The sequence below is a fragment of the Pipistrellus kuhlii genome, unplaced genomic scaffold (assembly GCF_014108245.1).
Source record: "Pipistrellus kuhlii isolate mPipKuh1 unplaced genomic scaffold, mPipKuh1.p scaffold_m20_p_1, whole genome shotgun sequence".
Lineage (NCBI taxonomy): Eukaryota > Metazoa > Chordata > Mammalia > Chiroptera > Vespertilionidae > Pipistrellus > Pipistrellus kuhlii.
Window position 1 is genome coordinate 38,753,053 of NW_023425404.1, and position 19,443 is coordinate 38,772,495.

The 19,443-nt window shown below is 51.7% G+C and overlaps 1 protein-coding gene and 1 pseudogene across 3 annotated transcripts in view; both read left to right on the plus strand.

The window, feature by feature from the left end:
• MYO1E (myosin IE) overlaps window positions 1–16,807 on the plus strand; it is a 177,875-nt gene extending 161,068 nt beyond the window's left edge. For all 3 annotated transcript variants that reach the window (XM_036440246.2, XM_036440256.2, XM_045582052.1), the window contains 4 exons: window positions 1,439–1,531; window positions 1,795–1,996; window positions 13,776–13,945; window positions 16,006–16,807. In XM_036440246.2, the coding sequence (XP_036296139.1) occupies window positions 1,439–1,531; window positions 1,795–1,996; window positions 13,776–13,945; window positions 16,006–16,082 (542 nt within the window). In that variant the 3' untranslated portion in view covers window positions 16,083–16,807. The remainder of the gene's footprint in view (window positions 1–1,438; window positions 1,532–1,794; window positions 1,997–13,775; window positions 13,946–16,005) is intronic.
• A 1,681-nt stretch (window positions 16,808–18,488) lies between these two features.
• LOC118720412 lies at window positions 18,489–19,178 on the plus strand (annotated as a pseudogene).
• Window positions 19,179–19,443: the final 265 nt, after the last annotated feature.

The following is a 19,443-nucleotide window of genomic DNA, read 5'->3' on the forward strand; positions in this document are numbered from 1 at the left end:
TTTTTACAGAGAGGAAGAGAGAAGGATAGAGAGTTAGAAACATCGATAAGAGAGAAACATCGACCAGCTGCCTCCTGCACACCCCCCACTGGGGATGCGCTTCTTTTTTTTAAATCTTCTTTGTTGAAAATATTACATAGGTCCTCCTTTTCCCCCCATAAACCTCTGTCCTTCCCCCTCCCCCATGAAGGAACTTTTGAGTAGAAGGATACTTTACAGAGAGGTGGGCAGGCTGAGGGAACAAAGTGGGGAACCGGGACAAAGAACTGAGGACCCTGGCAGCCCCCCCGAGCCTGTGGGATGGGGGAGCAAAGAGCTGGGCTGCAGGCTGCAGGCAGGAAGGTGCAGGATAGACACCCCAACTTCCCTCTCCCCGGGCACTGCAGCTTTCCGCAGTGCCTCCCCTGCCCAACCCAACTGGAAGCAGAGGCCTGGCAGCCCAGGTGAAGGGTCCACTGGGCTCAGGTGCCAGGCCCAGGGCATGGCAAAGGAGGCAGCCGATGCCCGCAGGATGTGTGCACAGTGTTCCGGAGGCTCAGTGTGGAACGTTGTCTAAAAGGGTGACTTTGCCCCAGGACCCCAGGATCACTCCTTTGTGCTGCTCGCGCCTCGTCGCTGCCTGCCTCCTCCCTGCAGGGGCTTCCCTCCACACCCTCTCCAGTTGCCCCCCTTGAGACCCTCTTTATCGGTTCCCTCTCCCATCCAAGTACTAACCAGGCCCGACCCTGCTTAGCTTCCAAGATCAGATGAGATCGGGCGCGTTCAGGGTGGTATGGCCGTAGACATCAGTTCCCTCTCTGGCACATGTCCCAGCTGGCCACCGGGGCCCTGCTGTCCCAGCCCTGATTCTGGCCAGCAGTGATCATCCATTAGCACTGGCTCCTTTCAGGCTCTGTCCAAGTCTGCTCCCATCCTCCATGGCCTCTGTTTCCCTGAAAGACTGTGGAACACAAACTCTTGCATAAAAGGCTCAACATAAGCAGATATGCCATTGGTGCCGAAATGTGCCTCACGCCCGTGTAGCATTTGCGTGTTCAGCTCCTTCAGTGCCTTGCCATGTAACATTTGCATGTTCAGCTCCTGGGCTGTATTCAGGACATGAGTGTAAGCATGAAAATCTCCCTCCTGTCTCTTGAAAAGTCTACACAAATTGGAACACCTTTGTAAGATTATTAATAACTCTTTGTACAGTTATTGTCTCTAGCTAGCATTTCAAAACCGTTCCTCCATCCACCTATCCTCCAGCCCCGCCCAGCCAGCAGCTACCAGGACAGTATTTCCCCCAAATATCTCTTCTCCGCTGCGGCCAGCCTCCTGCAGAGCCGACCCAGATCTGCATTCCAGGGTCTCCCAGGTTTTGCACAAGCAAGAAGCCACCAGGAGCCATGAAACCGATGAGCTGTACTGATTGTGACGTCGTCCTGCGTGTTTATTTCAGGTCCCACCCGGAGGAGCATGAGCCAAAACAGAGGTTATTCCGGTCAGACTCACAATGCCAACTACCCGATGAGAGCTGCCCCTCCCCCGCCAGGTAAGCCAGGCCAGTGCGACGGACTGGGTCCACTCAGCTGAACCCATCGCTTCCAAAACATAACTGGGAAGAAACCCATGAGCAGATAAATGCAGGTAATCAGACAGCCTGAGCCACCTCAGTGCCAGGCGTGCTCCCAGCGGCGCTGCTCGTGGCCCTGAGGCCTGGTGATGTGAAGTAACTTGCTTAATAAATGGTAGGAACCTGGAGAGACTTTTGGCAAAGGATCGTAAAATCGAAGGCTCACTGTGTCCTCTTTCTAGGATACCATCAGAACGGAGTCATCAAAAACCAGTTTGTGCCACACCCGCATGCTCCCGGAAACCAGCGGTCAAATCAGAAAAGCCTGTACACCTCCATGGCCCGACCGCCCCTGCCCCGACAGCAGTCCACGGGCTCGGACCGCCTGTCGCAGATGCCGGAGAGCTTGGATTTTCTCAAGGTCCCGGACCAGGGTGTCGCAGGGTAAGATTCCGCCCTCTGTAGGGGAGGCCGCACCTCCTCTCCATCGATCACACCAAGGTCCACAGGTCTCCAGCCACACAATGGTCTCAGCACCCACCACCCTGCAGCCCTTGGTTGGCATTTCTGAAAGTACGACCAACCTGATGGCACACAACTCGTTCTGCAGAGAGGGTACATCTTAGAAACATCAGAACAGGGGTCCCTATCCGCCCAGAGATTCAATCCCTCCGTAACCGTTCCTGCTCTCTGGCACGGCTGGGGAACAATGGGGTTTTGGTTTATGTCTGTGCCTGCAGTTGCATAAATAAGGTAGCTCGAAGAGTCATCAGGAATGTTGAGAATAACACCCCAGAATTCTATGAGAAGTAGAAGTTTGTGGATCAGATCATTAAGGTTTTAAAATGAGAGCCTTCCTGCCTTTCTAGAACAAAAAATGAAGAGTAGTAAAAAGAAAGCCAGGCTTTGGACCTGAGGAAGGGAAGATTCCTGGAACTGTGTAGATTAGGGGTGTCGAACTCAATCAGAGAAGGGGCCAAAATCTAAAATCCAGCCTAAATCGCGGGCCGAATGGTTTACTGAACAGTCATAAACTGTCATTGTGATGGAAACGCAGCGGAGTGCAGTGATGACAGCGCGGTGCGGGCCACATTGCAAGGCCTGGCGGGACGGATTTGGCCCGCGGGCCTTGTGTTTGACACATGTGGTGTAGATTAAGCATGTCAAACTCACTGCCCACAGGCTGAATGCCTTTTTTATTTGGCCCGTGTTAGCCTTTGAGTTTGACATGCTTGGTGTAAATATTCAAAGAGTTATCAGTGTGGAAAGGGGGTTAGGCCAATTTCAAGACAAGTGAGTGAACTCTGCCAGGGGGTAAGTAGCGGAACCAGTAAACCAAAAACGTTCAGTTGTATTGTCAAATACCAGAGAAGGATGAGAATCCTATTTCAACCCCTATTGCTTATTTAATATTGGACCTGCTGCTGCCCCTCTTTGAGCTTTATTTTCCTCATCTGTACACGGATGTAATACCACCGAGCTTGCAGAGTTGTTGAGAGGACTAGAAATTATATACAAAATGTCTAGCCTGATACTAGGCATGTGGGAAGCTGCTCAGCCAACTGCAGCTTGATGTAATGGTGATAGTGGTGATGGTGATGGTGATGGTGATTGATGGTGGTGATTGATGGTAGTGGTGGTGATTGATGATGGTGATGATGGTGGTGGTGGTAATGGTGATTGTGATGTTGATTGATGGTGATGGCAGTGATTGGTGATGATGGTGATGGTGGTGATTGATGGTAATGGTGGTGATGGTGGTGAATGATGGTGATGGTGGAGGTGGTGACTGATGATGGTGATGGTGATGATGGTGGTGGTGCTGATGGTGATACAATCATTATCTCATGGTGGGCATGACTGTTAGGAACCTTCTACCTCTGCATGAGTCTCAGTAATGGAATAGTTCTCTCTGCTGAACCCAGGGAGGGGCCTCCTTCAGCCCCAGCTCTCCTCTCTCATGCCCTCCTCCATTCTCCATTCTCTCCAAGCCTCTGGAATGATGGTGAAGCTTCTAATGGGATCAGGAGACGTGTACGAAACAGAGCGGAACAGCAGCTCCTCCCTCTGGGTGGGCAGCCACCACTCACCTCCCTGCCCCATTGTGAGAGGTTTTGCTGCCTTGTCAGCTTCTTTCTAAAGACCACAAAGCTCTTAGGAACTTGGCCACGTTCGCTCCTGCTGTTTCTTTCCTTCGCGACTCTTACCCCATTTGGGCTACAGATGGAAGCACGTTGGTTGCATACAGGTGGCCCTCAGTAGAGTGGATGCCACCCCTTCATTAGATCTCTCCCCACTTCCTCCCTCTCTTGTGGAACTAGCTCTGTTGCATCTGTTCTGGTGACCATGGCTCACTGGTCGGCTTGGTCTAAGGCAGTTGCGCTCAGACTTTTACGAGCACCAGGGTTCCTGGAGAACTCACTGGCCCACCTCCAGAGGTTTGGATTCAGCAGGTTGGGGTGGGACCTAAGAAGTTACACTTCTTCCAAGTTCCCAGCGCTGCTGCTGAACCAGGACCACACTTCGAAAACCACGGGTCTAGACTGAGTGTTAAAGAGAAGGGTCTGTGTAAAGGTGAGTCGAAAGGGTGCTGTTGAGGCAACAGATTTGCTCTGGAATCCAGACCCAGGCTGAAGCAATCAAGCAACCCTTCCCGGGCCCAGCTGATTGTCACGAAGGAGGCAGGGAATTTAAGTCGGTGAACGAACTGCACCCCATCCCTTAACTCTGCCTGCTAGCTTCCTACTTGCTCTGGTTTTGGCAAGCAGAACCATCTTTCCAGCCTGCTCCTGCAAGTTCCAGACTTGCACACCAGCCAGCCGGGAGCATCTGTCAGCCAAGGGCAGGCAATTTAGGAACGTTGTGTCTTCACCGACGCTGCTCCCTTCCAGTCCTCAGCCCTGTGGTTCTCTGTTCAAGCCCATCACACCCTTCTCCACAATCAGGCCTGAAGATCAGGCATAAGTGGTGTTGCCCTGGCAATGGCTGTGAGACCGGGCAGCACGATGTTCCCAGCTGTGTGAAAGTCACGATCGTCATTAGGCACTGAGTACAGTAGCTGCGAGCATCTCAGCCATTAAATCGGACATTAAATCTGCTCTGGGTACACATTTCTTACGAACCTGTATGTACTCTGGTCAAAGGACTGAGCTTTTCTTAGAATTCATTTTCTAAAACATATAAAAGTGAAATAGAAAATAATTTCTCATGTGGCCAGAGACCTTAGATGTGCATTTCAGGAGCCTTGTCGTTCCGTGCACTGACTAGCTCCCCTTTGCCAAGAAAACGTGAATTGCTTTATTCCACAGGAAGCGGTCGGAGCCAGCAGGGAGCTCTGGAATCCCACGCTTGTACCTTTCCTTAAACACGAAAATGCGTTTTAGACATCACAGTCCCAAGCAGTGACCTAGAACTCGCCAATCTAGAAAAGCAAGATTAGCACAGTCTTTCACACCCTCGGGTTTATCTTTCCTCTCCCTCTCCCGCCCCCGGTGCACTCTTTCTTCCAGACATATTAAGCATAAGCAATCATTTCTCTTGGATCAGGCAGTGTGGATAAAATCAAACGGTGTAATTAGCACCTCGAGTTAATTCAGGAAAGTCTTTGTCAGTTTATTTTATGTTCCATCGTGTTATTTTTTTTGGGGGGGAGGGGGGAGCACGCATGAAGCTTTTACTAAATTGATGACTGCCCCCACAGGTTTCTTTACCCTTGCCTTGCCACGTGTGTGACATAGTCATTGTTCTTGTCGTCGTCATTGTTATTGTCATCCAAGGAAACTAAGCAAGGTGGAGAGGGGCCATCAGCTTGCAGTCCTTTAGCATACCTTCTGAAAAGTCCGATTCAGGTGAAAAGCTCCATGCTGATTCTCAGGCAAAGAGGGCAGGTAAAGAAAGAGCCAGACAAGCAGCTCATTCATCAGCCTTCGCTCTGACCTCCTAGGAACACGTGATGTGCCAATCAAGGGTGCTTTATACCTCCCCCTGTAACTGAGATGACCTGCACTTCATTGCTGGAAGTATCAAAACCAAGACCCAGATGTCTTTTCTGTTGGCCTTTTTAACCCCGTGACCCATTTCATGCAAGGACAATTTCAGGAAATTTCTAGATACCCCAGAGATTACTCCAACTAGCGGTTGGAGAACCAGGAAAATACTGGGAGTGCTCAGCGGTAGGGCTTCTGGCCACAGCGCAAAGGAGGGATCGATAGAAAAACTGAAATGCTGCCCGTGTGTCTCTTGACAAGGTTCTCCTAATGGAGTCATATTTTCAAGGGGCTTAAAATTTCCAACAAGTGTCCAATAGCAATATTTCTCAACCCGTAAGCTACAGGAGCGGCAGCCATATCCTGGCCCAAGCCGACACGAAGCTGAGGAATTCCTGGCATCCATCCCCTCATTTCCAGTAATGTTTATAGATTCAACCTTTTGGAACAGACCCTATTTTAAAGAGCCAGTGAAATAAAATGCCATTATTTTCCTTCCTGGAATTTCAAGACATAAATTTCACATCTGCAGAACAAAGAAGTGATAGCTGAGAGCTTAAGCCCAGCTAACCCTGGCGTGAACTAGTGCACCGCTGCCTCAGGCGTGGTGGCTGCAGAGTTCACGAGGGGGAGTGCAGCGAGCGCACGACTCGCACTGCAGGGACGGTGTGAGTCCCAGCTTATGGGTTTGGTTCTTCATGGATTCGTTCATTGAATATTGACGGGGCCACGTGCCTTCCATGTGCCACATGCTGGGCACATGGATCATTTTGCCAATAACCTGCTGCATTGCCTCTGATCTATCACTTGCTCTTTCTACACCTTGGTGACCTCACCTGCATAAGAGGGATCATATATATAAGCCTAGTGTGCAAATTGTCTGGCTCAGGCGTTCGATCACTCGCTATGACATGTGCTGACCATCAGGGGGCAGCACAGAATGGAGGGAGGCCCCAGCAGGCAGCCACTAGGGATCCTACCCGTGCACGATTTCATGCACTGGGCCTCTAGTAAGAATATAATTTGAAAAGCTTCTCCGCGGGGTTTCTTGGAGATGAATAAGGGCTTTGAAAATGGTAAAGCACTATGCAGCTTGAATGTTTAATTGTATTGGTTTTATGACTGTTACTCAAGTGCTTTGCTCTCTTAGGGAAATAGTTATGTCCTACCAGGATTGAAAACTGGGTGTCCCCTGGCCACTGGCTTTTCTCGTAAGAACTCTGATCTGTGGCCTGCACAGAGGGTCTCTGGGAAGGTCTAAGCTTTAAGCATCGCTGGCTTTAACAGGGAATACACAGCCTAGGGAAGCAAGACAAGGGACCAGTCAGGGAGACCCCTTCATATCTCTCTGTCTCTCTCTCTCTCTCTCTCTCTCTCTCTCACACACACACACACACACACACACACACACACACACACACATACACACAATAGCTATGCCACTCTGTAGGCTCAGAGCAACAGCAGAACAAGGGTTGCTGAGGTAATATTGCAGCAGACACTGCTGCATTTGGACAACGTCAATGAAGCCCAAATCCCGTCCCACTGACTCTTCCCCAATCTTTGCTCCAATCCGTGTGAGAACTCACATCTCCTGGAAAGTAACCGGCATTCCCGGGAGAGAGCACGTGAACCCTCGCTTTAGAAAGCGTTGTTGTCCCTGATGTTATTCTCGGTTTTGTTTCCTGCGGGCCTTTGGCGTCTTGTGAGGCTGGGCAGCTGTGCACAGGGGTTCAAATGTCAGTCAGCATCCTGGTGTTTCAGGGCAGAGGCACCCTCGGCCTCCCCGTCCCTGCCACTGGGCTTCTTCAGCAGCGCGGGTCCTCCTGAGCAGACCCACGGAACGTGCTCGAGCGCTCAGGGGACTGTCATGTTGGTTATAATGTGGCTGCGTTAGAGGTCCAGTGCCCGCCTCAGGAAAAACACCTGCTGTGCAAGCAAGTCCTTCCTTGTCTGTTTTCTTACTGGGAAATAGACACAATAAAGTGGTAAGTGTGTACGATTAGCCTGAAACGTGGGTCCAGGAGTGATAGGAGGACTAAATTGCCATGTGCCAGCTACATACAGTGAAACACGGGGTTTGGTCAGTGATGTGGAGTTTTTTAACTACAAACTATTACGTGTAGAAAGTGAACCGTCACTATTGAAATGGCAATGGGGAAAATGACTTTGTTATCTGTCTGAAATTCTTGCTCCAACCCTCATGATCCCAGTAACACAGCTTCCAGTCATGTCAGGTTTATTAGGAATGCACATCTCATAAAGTTCCAGACATAACAAAATTACCTAAACCCTGCACATCCACTGCTAAACAGATCTAGGCTTTGTCGCTTTCTATCGATTTTGGACGAGTGAGTGTGAGTAAGCGTGAGGGGGACGGGGAGTGCTGGTGAGCAGCTGGCTGTGGGGAGCTGGCCCGTTCTACTCTCGCCGTGGCCAATGTCAGCTGCCAGCGTGGCCACCGTTGGTCTCAGGGGAGGGGAGAGCCCCCACACACCACTGTCCGTGCATAAGCAGCAGACAGTAACTTCAGAGCATGGACAGAAGATGTAGGAAAGTAGTTAGGAAGGGTTGCTACGAGTATTTATTGCCTTTGCTTTATTATAACTTATTCAATCATAAATGTGTTCGATTTCATCTTTAGTAATGACTGTTTAACAACTGGCTCACAAAAATCCTGACAGTGTGACCGCCTGTCCCCGCAGGCTGGCCGGGGCCCGTTCCAGCTCCCGGGCGCCAGGCCGTGTCTGCTGTGGAAGAAAGTCTGAATCCCTTCTTCCCTGTGCTGGCCAGTCGGCTCCTGGCTGCCAAGGGAGGGCTCCAGGCCCCTAAGGCTTCATTACCCAGCGCTGGCAGCTCACGGAAAGGCCTTCTCTCCTCATTATTGATTACACAGGATCGCCCCCTAGTGATGCAAAGGAGATGGTCTGTTGAAGGCTGAGCCCCTGGAGATGAGCCTGGAAAATGGCTATTCTCATCGACCGTTTTTCTATGGTTTCCAAGTCCACATGCAGTGGGCGGGAGACAGTGACCACCCGCTGGGCACAGGCGTCCTGTGTTCCGGCCATATCTGACAGCAGGAATGTTGTTGGGAGCGCTCTGTGAGGCTCTGTCAGAATTAGAGGAAGGACCTGGGCCCTGGCCTGGGTCCCCCTTAGTAACAGGTGAAGCTTCCTGAGGAGGCGAAGTGGCACATCCACCTTATGTGCAGCCGGTGGCAGAGCCGGGCCACCCACCTGGGACACCGACTCTAAGCCGGTGTCCCTTCTGCGCCCTGTCACTCCATCAGAACGTGCGGGCTGGGGCCACATGGTGCTCCTGGGCCTGGTGAGCACCAACAGGCCAGGTTCCCGTCCCGGGCAGCCTCCTGTCCTAATAGTGACACAAGCCTCTGTCCCACCCTGTCAGTCCCCTGCTCGGAAAAGGCTGGGTACCAGAGCACGTGGCAGGGACTTGAGATGAGCTTGGAAGGCTGAGCAGGCATTCGCAGTACTGGGTAGAGAGTGGAGGCAGAGGTGGAGGCAGCCAGGGGAGCATGGCCAGACGGAGGGACCAGAAAGGTCGTGTGGCTGAGAGCAGTGAGAGCCTTGTGCCTCTGCCGTCTAGTCAGTCAAGTCATCGGTGTTGAGACCAGCAGGAAGCCCAGGAGTGCTGTGAGGTTAGATGAAGCATCGTCTGAAAATGCCTAGCACGGTGTCCCACCCGGAGCAGGCAGAGCCGGCACGTTTGTCTGCATCTCACGCAGCTACAGGCAGGGGTTCCCAGATGGCACACCATCTGCTGACACTTGCGAGGAGCGTGGAGACGTGCCCAGATGTGTCAGTGCTGCCGGAGTGCTGGCAAGGAGGAGGGCTTTGCGTCTTCCGCTCTCTTTGGGGAGACGCTGCCTTGCAACAGCAGTGTCTCCCCCTCCTGGGCACAGAGGACATTTCAACAGGAAAGAGCCCAGCATGGTGACCTCAGGGATGCAGAGCTGTTCTCCACATCCACATCCAACACTCTCTCCCCAGCAACTGCACCCACCTCAGAGCCACCCGGACTCCCCCTCCCAACTGCGGAGTGCTGGGAGCTCCATGGGCCAGCTGAGGAGGGGCCAGTGTACATTGCCAGGATGGTAGCGGTTGTCCAGGGCCTGGGACAAACAACTTGCCCGGGGTCTACCCGGGAGCCCAAACTCCCCAGTAATCCCTGAGGTTTTACTTTGATTTTTCTGAGGACGTGGCCTCTGATGCTTGGGATCAGAGACCCTGCAGTGGCTGTGTTCACACCTCCAGCCCCTCCTCCACTCTGCCCGGTTTCTGGGACGCCAGCGGCTGCTGCCCACAGCTGGCCCGGCTCTCTCTGGGCATCCGCAGTGCACTGCAGCGCCTCAAGGGGCTCGTGCAATTTACTGTGTGTGTGTGTGTGTGTGTGTGTGTGTGTGTGTGTGTGTTTAACCAGCTTTTGGGGGGATAAAAAAAAAATCAACTGTTTTAGAGTATGATTCAACAGTTTTTGGTATAGTCACAGAGTTGCGCAATTGTCATCATAATCTACTTTTAGGACATTTTCATCATCCCCCAAAGACAAAGTTTTCTGCCATTAGCCATCACTCCCCAACCCCCAACCCCAGCTCTAGACAACCACACTAATCTACTTTTTGTCCATATAAATTAGCCTTTCCTGGACATTTCATATAAAGAGAACCATCCTTCTTTTGTTAAATTTTATTTATTTATTCATTTTAGTGTATTCCTTAGGATTTTCTACGTGCAAATCATCACATGTGCAAATAGTGGTATTTTCACTTCTAATCTGAGTGCCTTTTATTCTTCTTGACCAATTGCTCTGGCTGGAGCTTCCAGTGCAGTGCTGGGCGGACACGGTGTGAGCTGATGCCCTGTTTTGCTCCTGGTCTTCGGGAGAGAGCATTGTCTTTCACCAGCAGGTGTGACGTGAGCTGGGAATGTGAGGACGGGGCTCCTCACCCTGCCAGGGCTCAGGGGCTTCCATGACAAAGGTGAGGAGGCACCGGTGTGCCCTGTGGCAGGATGTGAGTTTGGGGCCAGCAGGGGCCACACCTGGCAGGGCCCTTTTTGGCCCATTTCCCAATGTTGTAGGCAACGGGAATGGCACCAGTTGTCTAACCAGAAGGGTCAGATCAAACGTGGGTTCAGCACCCTCGGTACTTGGGTTCTGGGTAGGAAACCACTCAGAGTCCAGACCCAGACTATGAGAGAACACGTATTGGGTAAATCACAGAGATAGAAAACATAATTCCTAGAAGAAATGGGCTTAGGAAACAAGCTATCGCGGTGAAGGAAGGGCCCTCGGAGCTTGGGTGTGGGGAAGCTAATGGTAATGTGCCTGCAGCCAGGAGGGGAGGAAGGGGGAGGGGGGAGCAATGAGTTCTCCATCCTACAGGTTTTAAGGACCTCGGTTTTAGGGGAGATCAGGGGAAGGTCTCAATAGAATTTCCTAGCTTTCCAGGTGTGTCCATTCAAGGCTGTGGTCTCTGCTGATTGATTGGCAGGCACTAGGGCAGGGGGTCATTATTCAAAGCAGCTGGTCCTCACAGCAGCCTTATCTGGTTTTATTGCTTATCTGGGCCTGGAGCTGAAATACCACCAAGGCCTAGATGCTATCTCTAAGGAGGAAGGGTTCAAGGGTCCGAACCTCCTGACCCTGGGCGGAGGTCCCACCCCACCATTGATTGTCCATTGCTAGGCACCTGGGCCTTTCCACCTGGTGACCTGTGCCTGGCCCATCGCCCTTGCTCTGCTCACGTCTGACTGCCTCCCACATCAAGAGCAGAGAGAAGCCATTAGGAGGGTTTTTAGTAGGGGGTCAGGGTGAACTAATAAACGCTGAGCTGGGGCGATATTCAGGGTGCTCAGAAAGAAAGCAGCTGGCAGGGAAGAAATGAAGGAGAAGGAACTGAGGGTTTAGTCAAAGCTGGAGGCGGATGGGCAGAGCAGCCAAGGAGGGGTGTCGGCCCGATGGCTGCAAGGAGGATAGTCCTACCTCCCAGGGTCATCCAGCTCCACTGAAAGGCCCCTGTTCGGGGACCACGCCTGAGGCCCAACTCTCTAGGCTCCAGATGCCTCATCAACCTGCCCTGGTGGTAGGTTTCCCTTATCTAGGGGCCCCGGGGAGTGTGTGTGTGTGTTCGTTCCTCCCCGCCCAGCTCCCTGGAACCACAGGCTGGAGCTCCCCTCCCTCGCAGGGTGTTCTGACACTCACCCCACCCCACTCCCCATTGCTGGGAAATCAGCTGACTGCTGGTATGCCGGCTAGTGGCTCTTCTTAACCAAATGCTGACATCCCTAACACACAGGTCTCTTAATTAAAGGCCTGTGTGGCGGCCAGCTCTCGGGAAGCCAGCAGGGACTGGGGATTTCCGGGGACCAGGGAGGAAGTGGTGTGTGCTGATCTCCCAGGCGCCTTTCCTCTGTGATGGAAGTGCTTGCTGGGGTGGGCGGTGGGGACGTGGTTGACCTGAGGAGGCCGAATGAAGCCTGTGTAACCTTGGGGTTGCTCCCTCCCACAAAGGAAGGGGGCCCCACCCCTGCTGAGAGCAGCCCTAGCACCCTGTTGACATCCAGTGCCCCTCCCCCTGTGCCACCCCCTCATCATCCAACTTACTCCTGGCACCCAGTGAGCACCTGGCATCACAGCGCCTCAGCGCGGACACTGGGGCTCTGGCCTCCTGAGAGCACAGCTCCGAACCGGGTGTGTGTGTTCCTTCCAGAACTCAGGCCCCAGGAGAGAACCCCCTTCCCTCCTCCCTCCCCCAAGTGTGAGCAGGTGCTCACAGACCCGCCAGACAGAACAGCCAGCCCCAGCCCTGCTATGCTGAGTTCAGCCCAACCCTCTTAGAGGAAATCGTAAGCTTAACTTTCCTTTGGTGCGTCCTTAAGCAAAGGGGGTAGGGGGGAGGGTCTATATTTCTATTTCCTTTTAACCTTTCTCTCTGAATGCTTTCCTGATCATACTTAATAGTTGTTTCAGGTATAGGTTTAAAGATCTCCTTTAACAGGAAGAAGCGATAGTTACATGCCTGAGACAGTGCTGAATGGAGGCAGGAGGCAGCGGTGTGTATTGGGAGAGTACACTGAGGGCTGGATTAGGGTTCTGGTTCTGGCGATATTCTTGATGATCTTGACCAAGGGGAGGAGGTGCCACTGGCATCCAGAGGGGAAAGGCCGGGGACGTTGTAAACACCCTCCAGTGCAGAGGACAGCCCCACAGCCAAGAAAAGTGGCCCCGATGTCAGCAGTGCTGAGGCGAGAAGCGGCTCTGGGAGAGCTCTGCACAAGCACGTGTACAGCAGCATTTCTGTGGTGGAGCTGGGATCATCCGCTCGAGCGGGCCAGGGAATTGGGACGTGTGCATGGAGTGGAGTGGGATAGAGCAATGAACTAAAATTCCACACATTGCCGAAACCGGTTTGGCTCAGTGGATAGAGCGGCGGCCTGTGGACTGAAAGGTCCCGGGTTCGATTCCGGTCAGGGGCATGTACCTTGGTTGTGGGCACATCCCCAGTGGGGGGTGTGCAAGAGGCAGCTGATCGATGATTTTTTTTCTCATTGATGTTTCTAATTCTCTATCCCTCTCTCTTCCTCTCTGTAAAAAATCAATAAAATATATTTAAAAAAATAAAAAATAAAATTCCATACATCTCAGAAATGGAGTGAGGGGTAATAGAATGGGATTCCTTCGTACAGTTAAAACAAGCACACTGCGTGGTTTGTTTAGGGAGATGTGTGTTGTAAAACTACAAAGAAAACCAGAATTATTAATACAAAGTGTGGGGGGAGGGGTCATTCTGGGAGGGATGGCAGCTGAGGAGAGGCTTCTGTGGCACCCTCAAAAATGGTGTCCAAAGTTGGGGAGGGAGTAGCTTTGTGACTGTTTTATTATCATATATCTATGAATCTATCTTTTCCACAATATGCTGGGGGCGCAGTAACAGCAGCTAATGCTTATTGAGAGCTAGCTATATACTTTTACAATGACCTTATCAGGAAGGCTGTTCTATTATCAGAACAAGTTTAGGAACTGACATATCCTTCTAAGGATGGAGCTGGATTGGAGCTCAAACAGGCCAGTGCTGGCCCCAGGGCCTAGACCAGCAGCGGTCACCAACCTTTCGGACTTCATGGACCACAGGTTGGTGACCGCTGGTCTAGACCACCACATGGAGCTGCTGCTGCCCCTGTCCGGTACCCTCTCTCACCTGCCTCCCCTCTCCACAGGGTCCGGAGACAGACCACCAGCAGGCCCAACCCAGCAGGGGGCAGACCCAAGCCCCAGCCCAAGCCCAAGCCTCAGGTGCCACAGTGCAAGGCTCTGTATGCCTACGACGCTCAGGACACAGATGAACTCAGCTTCAATGCCAATGACATCATCGACATTATCAAAGAAGGTACGTGAGATTCTATTTTTTTAATTTTTATTTCAGAGAGGAAGGAGGAGAGAATATAAAATAAAGAGGGAAAGATAAAAACATCAATGATGAGATAGAATCATTGATTGGCTGCCTCCTGCACACACCACACTGGAGACCAACCCTGAAACCTGGGCATTTGCCCCTATTGGGGATCGAACCGTGACTTCATGGGTCGGCGCTCAATTCCCGAGCCACGCCAGGCAGGCCAGGTTCATTTTTTAATGCTTCTTTCAGATCTTCTTTAAGCTGCTCCCTTCCCTTCTCGGGCTGGTTTTCCTCCTGGGAGCAGAATGGCTGCCTCACTGCCAGACCAACAGGTCAAACCAGATCTGAAAGCTGCTCTGTCTCCAAGACAAGGTCTTCTCTTGGCCTTTGGACACAGTGCTCAGTCTCACTGGGATTGGGCCAAATTGGTCATGTGCTCACCCCTGATCCAATCTCCAAAGCCAGACAAAGGCTTACCCGAGTGGGTGAGACCTGCAGGGACTACACTAGAAACAGGAGCTTGGCCTCCCCCCCAGAACTTCATGGTCCCCCCCTAATGAAGGTGATGGAATGGAAGCCAGGGAGGCAGCCTGTAACATCCATTTTAAAAGTGGCTGAACGTTTTATTAGTTTGGTAGAGAAGGTGAGTTGGAATATAATATACATAAAATCAAACTGAGTGCCTATGGAAGCATAAAAAACAAAGATAACTCCCGGCTTGGGTTGAGAGAAGACATGCCATGAAGGAAATGGCATTTGTGGGAAGGCGGGGGGAGACAGACAGAGAGAACAGAGGCTAGAAAGAGCAGGTGGTTTTAGGAAAGACAGCTGATGCCTGGCCTTGGTGCAGAATCCCCAAGGAGATGACCTGGGAGATGAGGTGACACTGGGGATGGCCCGGTCACCGAAGGCCCTGAGGGTCAGGCTCGGGAAGACACTGTAGAGCCGCCCCAGGCTTCGGAGGACAGCAGAGTGAGCATGGTCCTCGGCAAGTTCCGCTTTCAGGAGGAGGGGGCCAGGAATTGTGTCTTTCACAGGCTCCTTCCCTGCATGGGCTCCCTGAGGAGGATTCTAGTCCCTGGACCAAACTCCTTCTAATTGGTCCCTGGGCTTTTTGGTGTTTTGTTTTGAATCTTTTTTTTAATCATCTACTTTTCCACAGGTTTTAATAGTGTAAGCCAGTTAGTATCCTTCTTCAGAAGTGTCCAAGTGAAAATAAGTATTGAAATAAAGTCTAGTAAACACAAACAGGATTTTTATTACCAGCTTTGTTCAGCACAAATTCTGGAAATAACCTAATGTCCAATAAAGCAGTTGATCAAAGACCATCGGAAAACACAGATATTTACATTACAATTCATAACAGTAGCAAAATTACAGTTCTCAAGTAGCAACGAAAATAATTTTATGGTTGGGGGGGTCACCACAATATGAGGAACTGTATTAAAGGGTCGAGGCATTAGGAAGGTTGAGAACCACTGCAGAAAAAAGGTCGGGAAGAATATATACCAAATACTTACTACTAGTGAAGGGCCTGGGGGTGAGGTGGGAGGTGGGAGGTAAGGGTTGGAAGTGAAGGGGGAGGAAGCAGGACTGGGGCCATCAGACCAGGACACAGCCAGTCTCTGCCAGCCCCACAGCTACTCCAGAGTTAGACTGCTTGTTGCAGAGACCGAATGCCGAGGCCCTGGCTCCAATGGGCCCCAGCTGCCCCAAAGAAGAAGAGCCGTGGCCTCATCTCAGTCCTAAAGGACCGACAGCTGGACACTGTCACCAGAACCTCACATCTGGACAGCAGGTCCTTCCCTGAAGAGGGCCCTGAGTGGCCCACCGGTGTGTCTGCTGTAAGGGACAGGTTAGAGGGATGGGCGGAGGTGGAAGAGGGCACAGAGGGGATTAATGCTGATGGAAAAAATAACAGAAAATAAAGAAGGAAAAAGAATGTGGCTGGAGACAAGTCTCGCCTGCCCTGGGCTGCACCGTGGGCGGGGGCGCTTGGCCAGAGTAGAACAGCCTGCCCTCCTTCACTCCTGCCCTCTGTCTTCCTGCAGATCCTTCTGGCTGGTGGACGGGCCGGCTCCGCGGCAAGCAGGGCCTGTTCCCCAACAACTACGTGACCAAGATCTGAGCGACACGGACTGGCGCGCGGGCGAAGGCGCTCCAGGCCCGGACGGGAGGGGACATTGGGGCTCTCCTTCTGATCTATAAGAGTCACTGCTTCTCCAAGGCCCGGAGTCACTCTGGCACCTTCCCCAGGACGTTGAAAGGCTGGGTCCGGAAGAGCGTCGTCACTCCATCAATGACCCTACAAGACGGCCCATTCATGGGAACCCAGGAGGGCAAAACAACCCCCCGCTAAGATTTATTTATTCTATTTAAACCTGGCCAGAGGACGGGCGGGGTCCACGCAGACCTTGTTGGCTCTATCAGAGCAGCACCCCGCTCGCTCACGGGGCCCAGGGAACGGCTGTGGGCGGCCGCTGACAAGTGCCTTTAGTTGAAGAGCACATTTCTCTCATCCCTCTCTTCCTCACCTGACACACATTCCCTCTGCCCCCTCCCCTCGGGGAGGGCCCCACTCTGCAGGAGTGAGTGGGCCCTTCCGGTGCAAATGCCAAGGGCGGGCCTGGCCTGCCGAGCCCGTGGGAGCAGAGGGCGCTGGGACCATCGGGCTGTGGGCTGCGTGGGGCTGGGGGCTGGGCTGTCGGCCTTGCTCTCCTGGGTCTTCAGTGGGAATGTGGCTGGCCCATGTTGGTTTTGTGTTTATTGCTGTACCTATTACTGGAAGGGTCTCTTTTTTTTTTTTCAAGCTGTACATTTATAAAAACAGATCATATACTGTATATATAAAAATAATTTCGAGATGGTAGAAACATGTATGAATGTACTAAGTAGTATTCCACTGTGCTTATCCATAAGGTAGGTTTTATTACAAAACTCGCACCAGGTACTTACTGACGTGCACTACTCCTTCCAACTAGAGAATCAGTGTTACTGCTTTCTAGCTCCGCCCCGCAAGCCCCTCCCAACCCTCCCCCTACAGCTAATTCCCCCCCCCCGCCCCGCCCCGCTCCCACCCAACTCTGTGGTCCCCCCCTTACCTCCTAATAAATAAAGGAATCAGTGAACCCCCTTGTTCTTTCTCAACATTTATTATGGGCTAAATTGGGTCCATCTCCCCAAAAAAGATACTTTGAAATCCTAATCCCCAGTACCATCGCATATGACCTTATTTGGAAATAGGTTCTTTACAGAGGTGATCAAGTTAGAATTAGGAAGCACTATACCTGGCATCCCCAGAAAAGGGAAATTTGGACTCAGACTGACACACAGAGAGGGCAGGCGATGTGGAGTCAGCCAGCCACAGGCCCAGGAGAGGGGTCCGCACCTGGTCTCAGACCTCAGCCTCCACAAAGGGAAGACCACAACCCCGTCGCCAAGCCGCCCAGGCTGCTGTGCTGCTGCTGAGACAGCCCAGCCAACGCGTTCAGTGTCACTGCAGAAATAGTGAGAAGGTGGAGGAAATGGCATGTGCACAATAAGGAAGTTATAGGGGAGGCTCACTTCTCTACCTCCACTCCCAGTTGCCAGTCATTCTTTCTTTTCTTTCTCTTTTTTTTAAAGTACAATTTCCATTTATTTTTCCCTAGAGAACTTTTCTTCAGTCCTTAGGACTTCGCTCCTTACATGAGCTTTGGTGGAGGTCGTGGGCAGCACCCACAGGTGTAAATCAGGATGGGGGTGAGGATTCCTGACCACCTTGCTGTGAAGGCACAGCTCACACTGTATTTCACATGCAGCTTGGGAAGCACAGAGGCATGGAACACACTGGCTTCAGGAATGTCCCTAAAGGCTGTGGCCTCTACTGTGTTTTGACAAACTTCTTAATGGCTTGTCCTTGGGCACACGTGTATCAGGTGCTTTGGTGCAACCAATACATTACACATGGGCGCAGCTTGCTTTGGCACAACAAAGTGTGAAATCCCTGCACTCACAGCGAAGACTCCTTAATTGAACCCAAGAACAGCGACCCACTTTATTCAATTTCAACATTTTTGCTGAAATCTAGGGCAAAAAGGCCCTTCAGTCTGCAGGCCGACGCTCTATCCACTGAGCCAAACCGGTCAGGGCAATAACGTAACATTTATAGTATATTTCACTTCCTTTTGTTGTGACCATTTAAGAGAGGAATATAAAGCCATAATGTGATGACATGAGGAAAGGTGGTCCTATTGACACTATAGTATAGGATTTATAAAACTTGACACTAGGATTTCAGAGAGGAAGGGGTGGCCTAGTCTAAAATCTCCACTGTGCAAGTGAGCAGACTCAGCACAGCTCACTCCTGTGCCCAAGATCACATAGCTCTGAAGTAGAGGTGCCGTCATTTGAACCCCAATCTGACCCCAAGGCCCACGCTTTTTAATCTCCGTCTTCAGCGAATATTAAGGAGTTTGACAGTCAGTCTAATCTGTCAACCTTTAAGCATCTAATATCTTTCCCTTAAAAATCAAAATCCTGGTTTCCTCTTTCCAGCCGGCGCCGAGCTATGGGGATCTCCCGGGACAACTGGCACAAGCACCACAAGACCGGGGGGCAAGAGGAAGCCCTACCACAAGAAGCGAAAATATGAGCTGGGACGCCCTGCTGCCAACACTAAGATCGGACCCCGCCGCATCCACACAGTCCGAGTGCGAGGAGGCAACAAGAAGTACCGCGCCCTGAGGCTGGACGTGGGCAACTTCTCCTGGGGCTCAGAGTGTTGTACGCGCAAAACAAGGATTATTGATGTTGTGTACAATGCCTCGAACAACGAGCTGGTCCGCACCAAGACCCTGGTGAAGACCTGCATCGTGCTGGTGGACAGCACGCCGTACCGGCAGTGGTACGAGTCCCACTACGCACTGCCCCTGGGCAGCAAGAAGAGGGCTAAGCTGACTCCTGAAGAGGAAGAGATTTTGAACAAAAAACGATCGAAGAAAATTCAGAAGAAATACGATGAAAGGAAAAAGAATGCCAAAATCAGCAGTCTTCTCGAGGAGCAGTTCCAGCAGGGCAAGCTTCTCGCATGCATCGCTTCAAGACCAGGCCAGTGAGGCCGAGGAGATGGCTATGTGCTCGAGGGCAAGGAGCTGGAGTTCTATTTGAGGAAAATCAAGGCCCGGAAAGGCAAATAAACCCTCTTCCCTCCTGTGTTAGCTCATGTAATAAAGGTGTGTGTTCTTAAAAAAAAAAAAAAAATCAAAATCCTAAAAAGAAAAACTCACAAATAGGAGTCAACAGCTATACATCTGTAACTCCTTTGATAGACAAGAGCTGCATCTAACATACCTTTGAATACCCAGAGTCCATCCCAGACCAGCAGCCTCATTAAACTCACAGCCGTTCATGTTCGAGCGCCTCCAGACACCGTGCTCCGGCCTGACACACGTTGGCACATCTGAGGTCGACACTCTCAGCCCAGCTCCCACAGGCCACCCTCTCCCAGG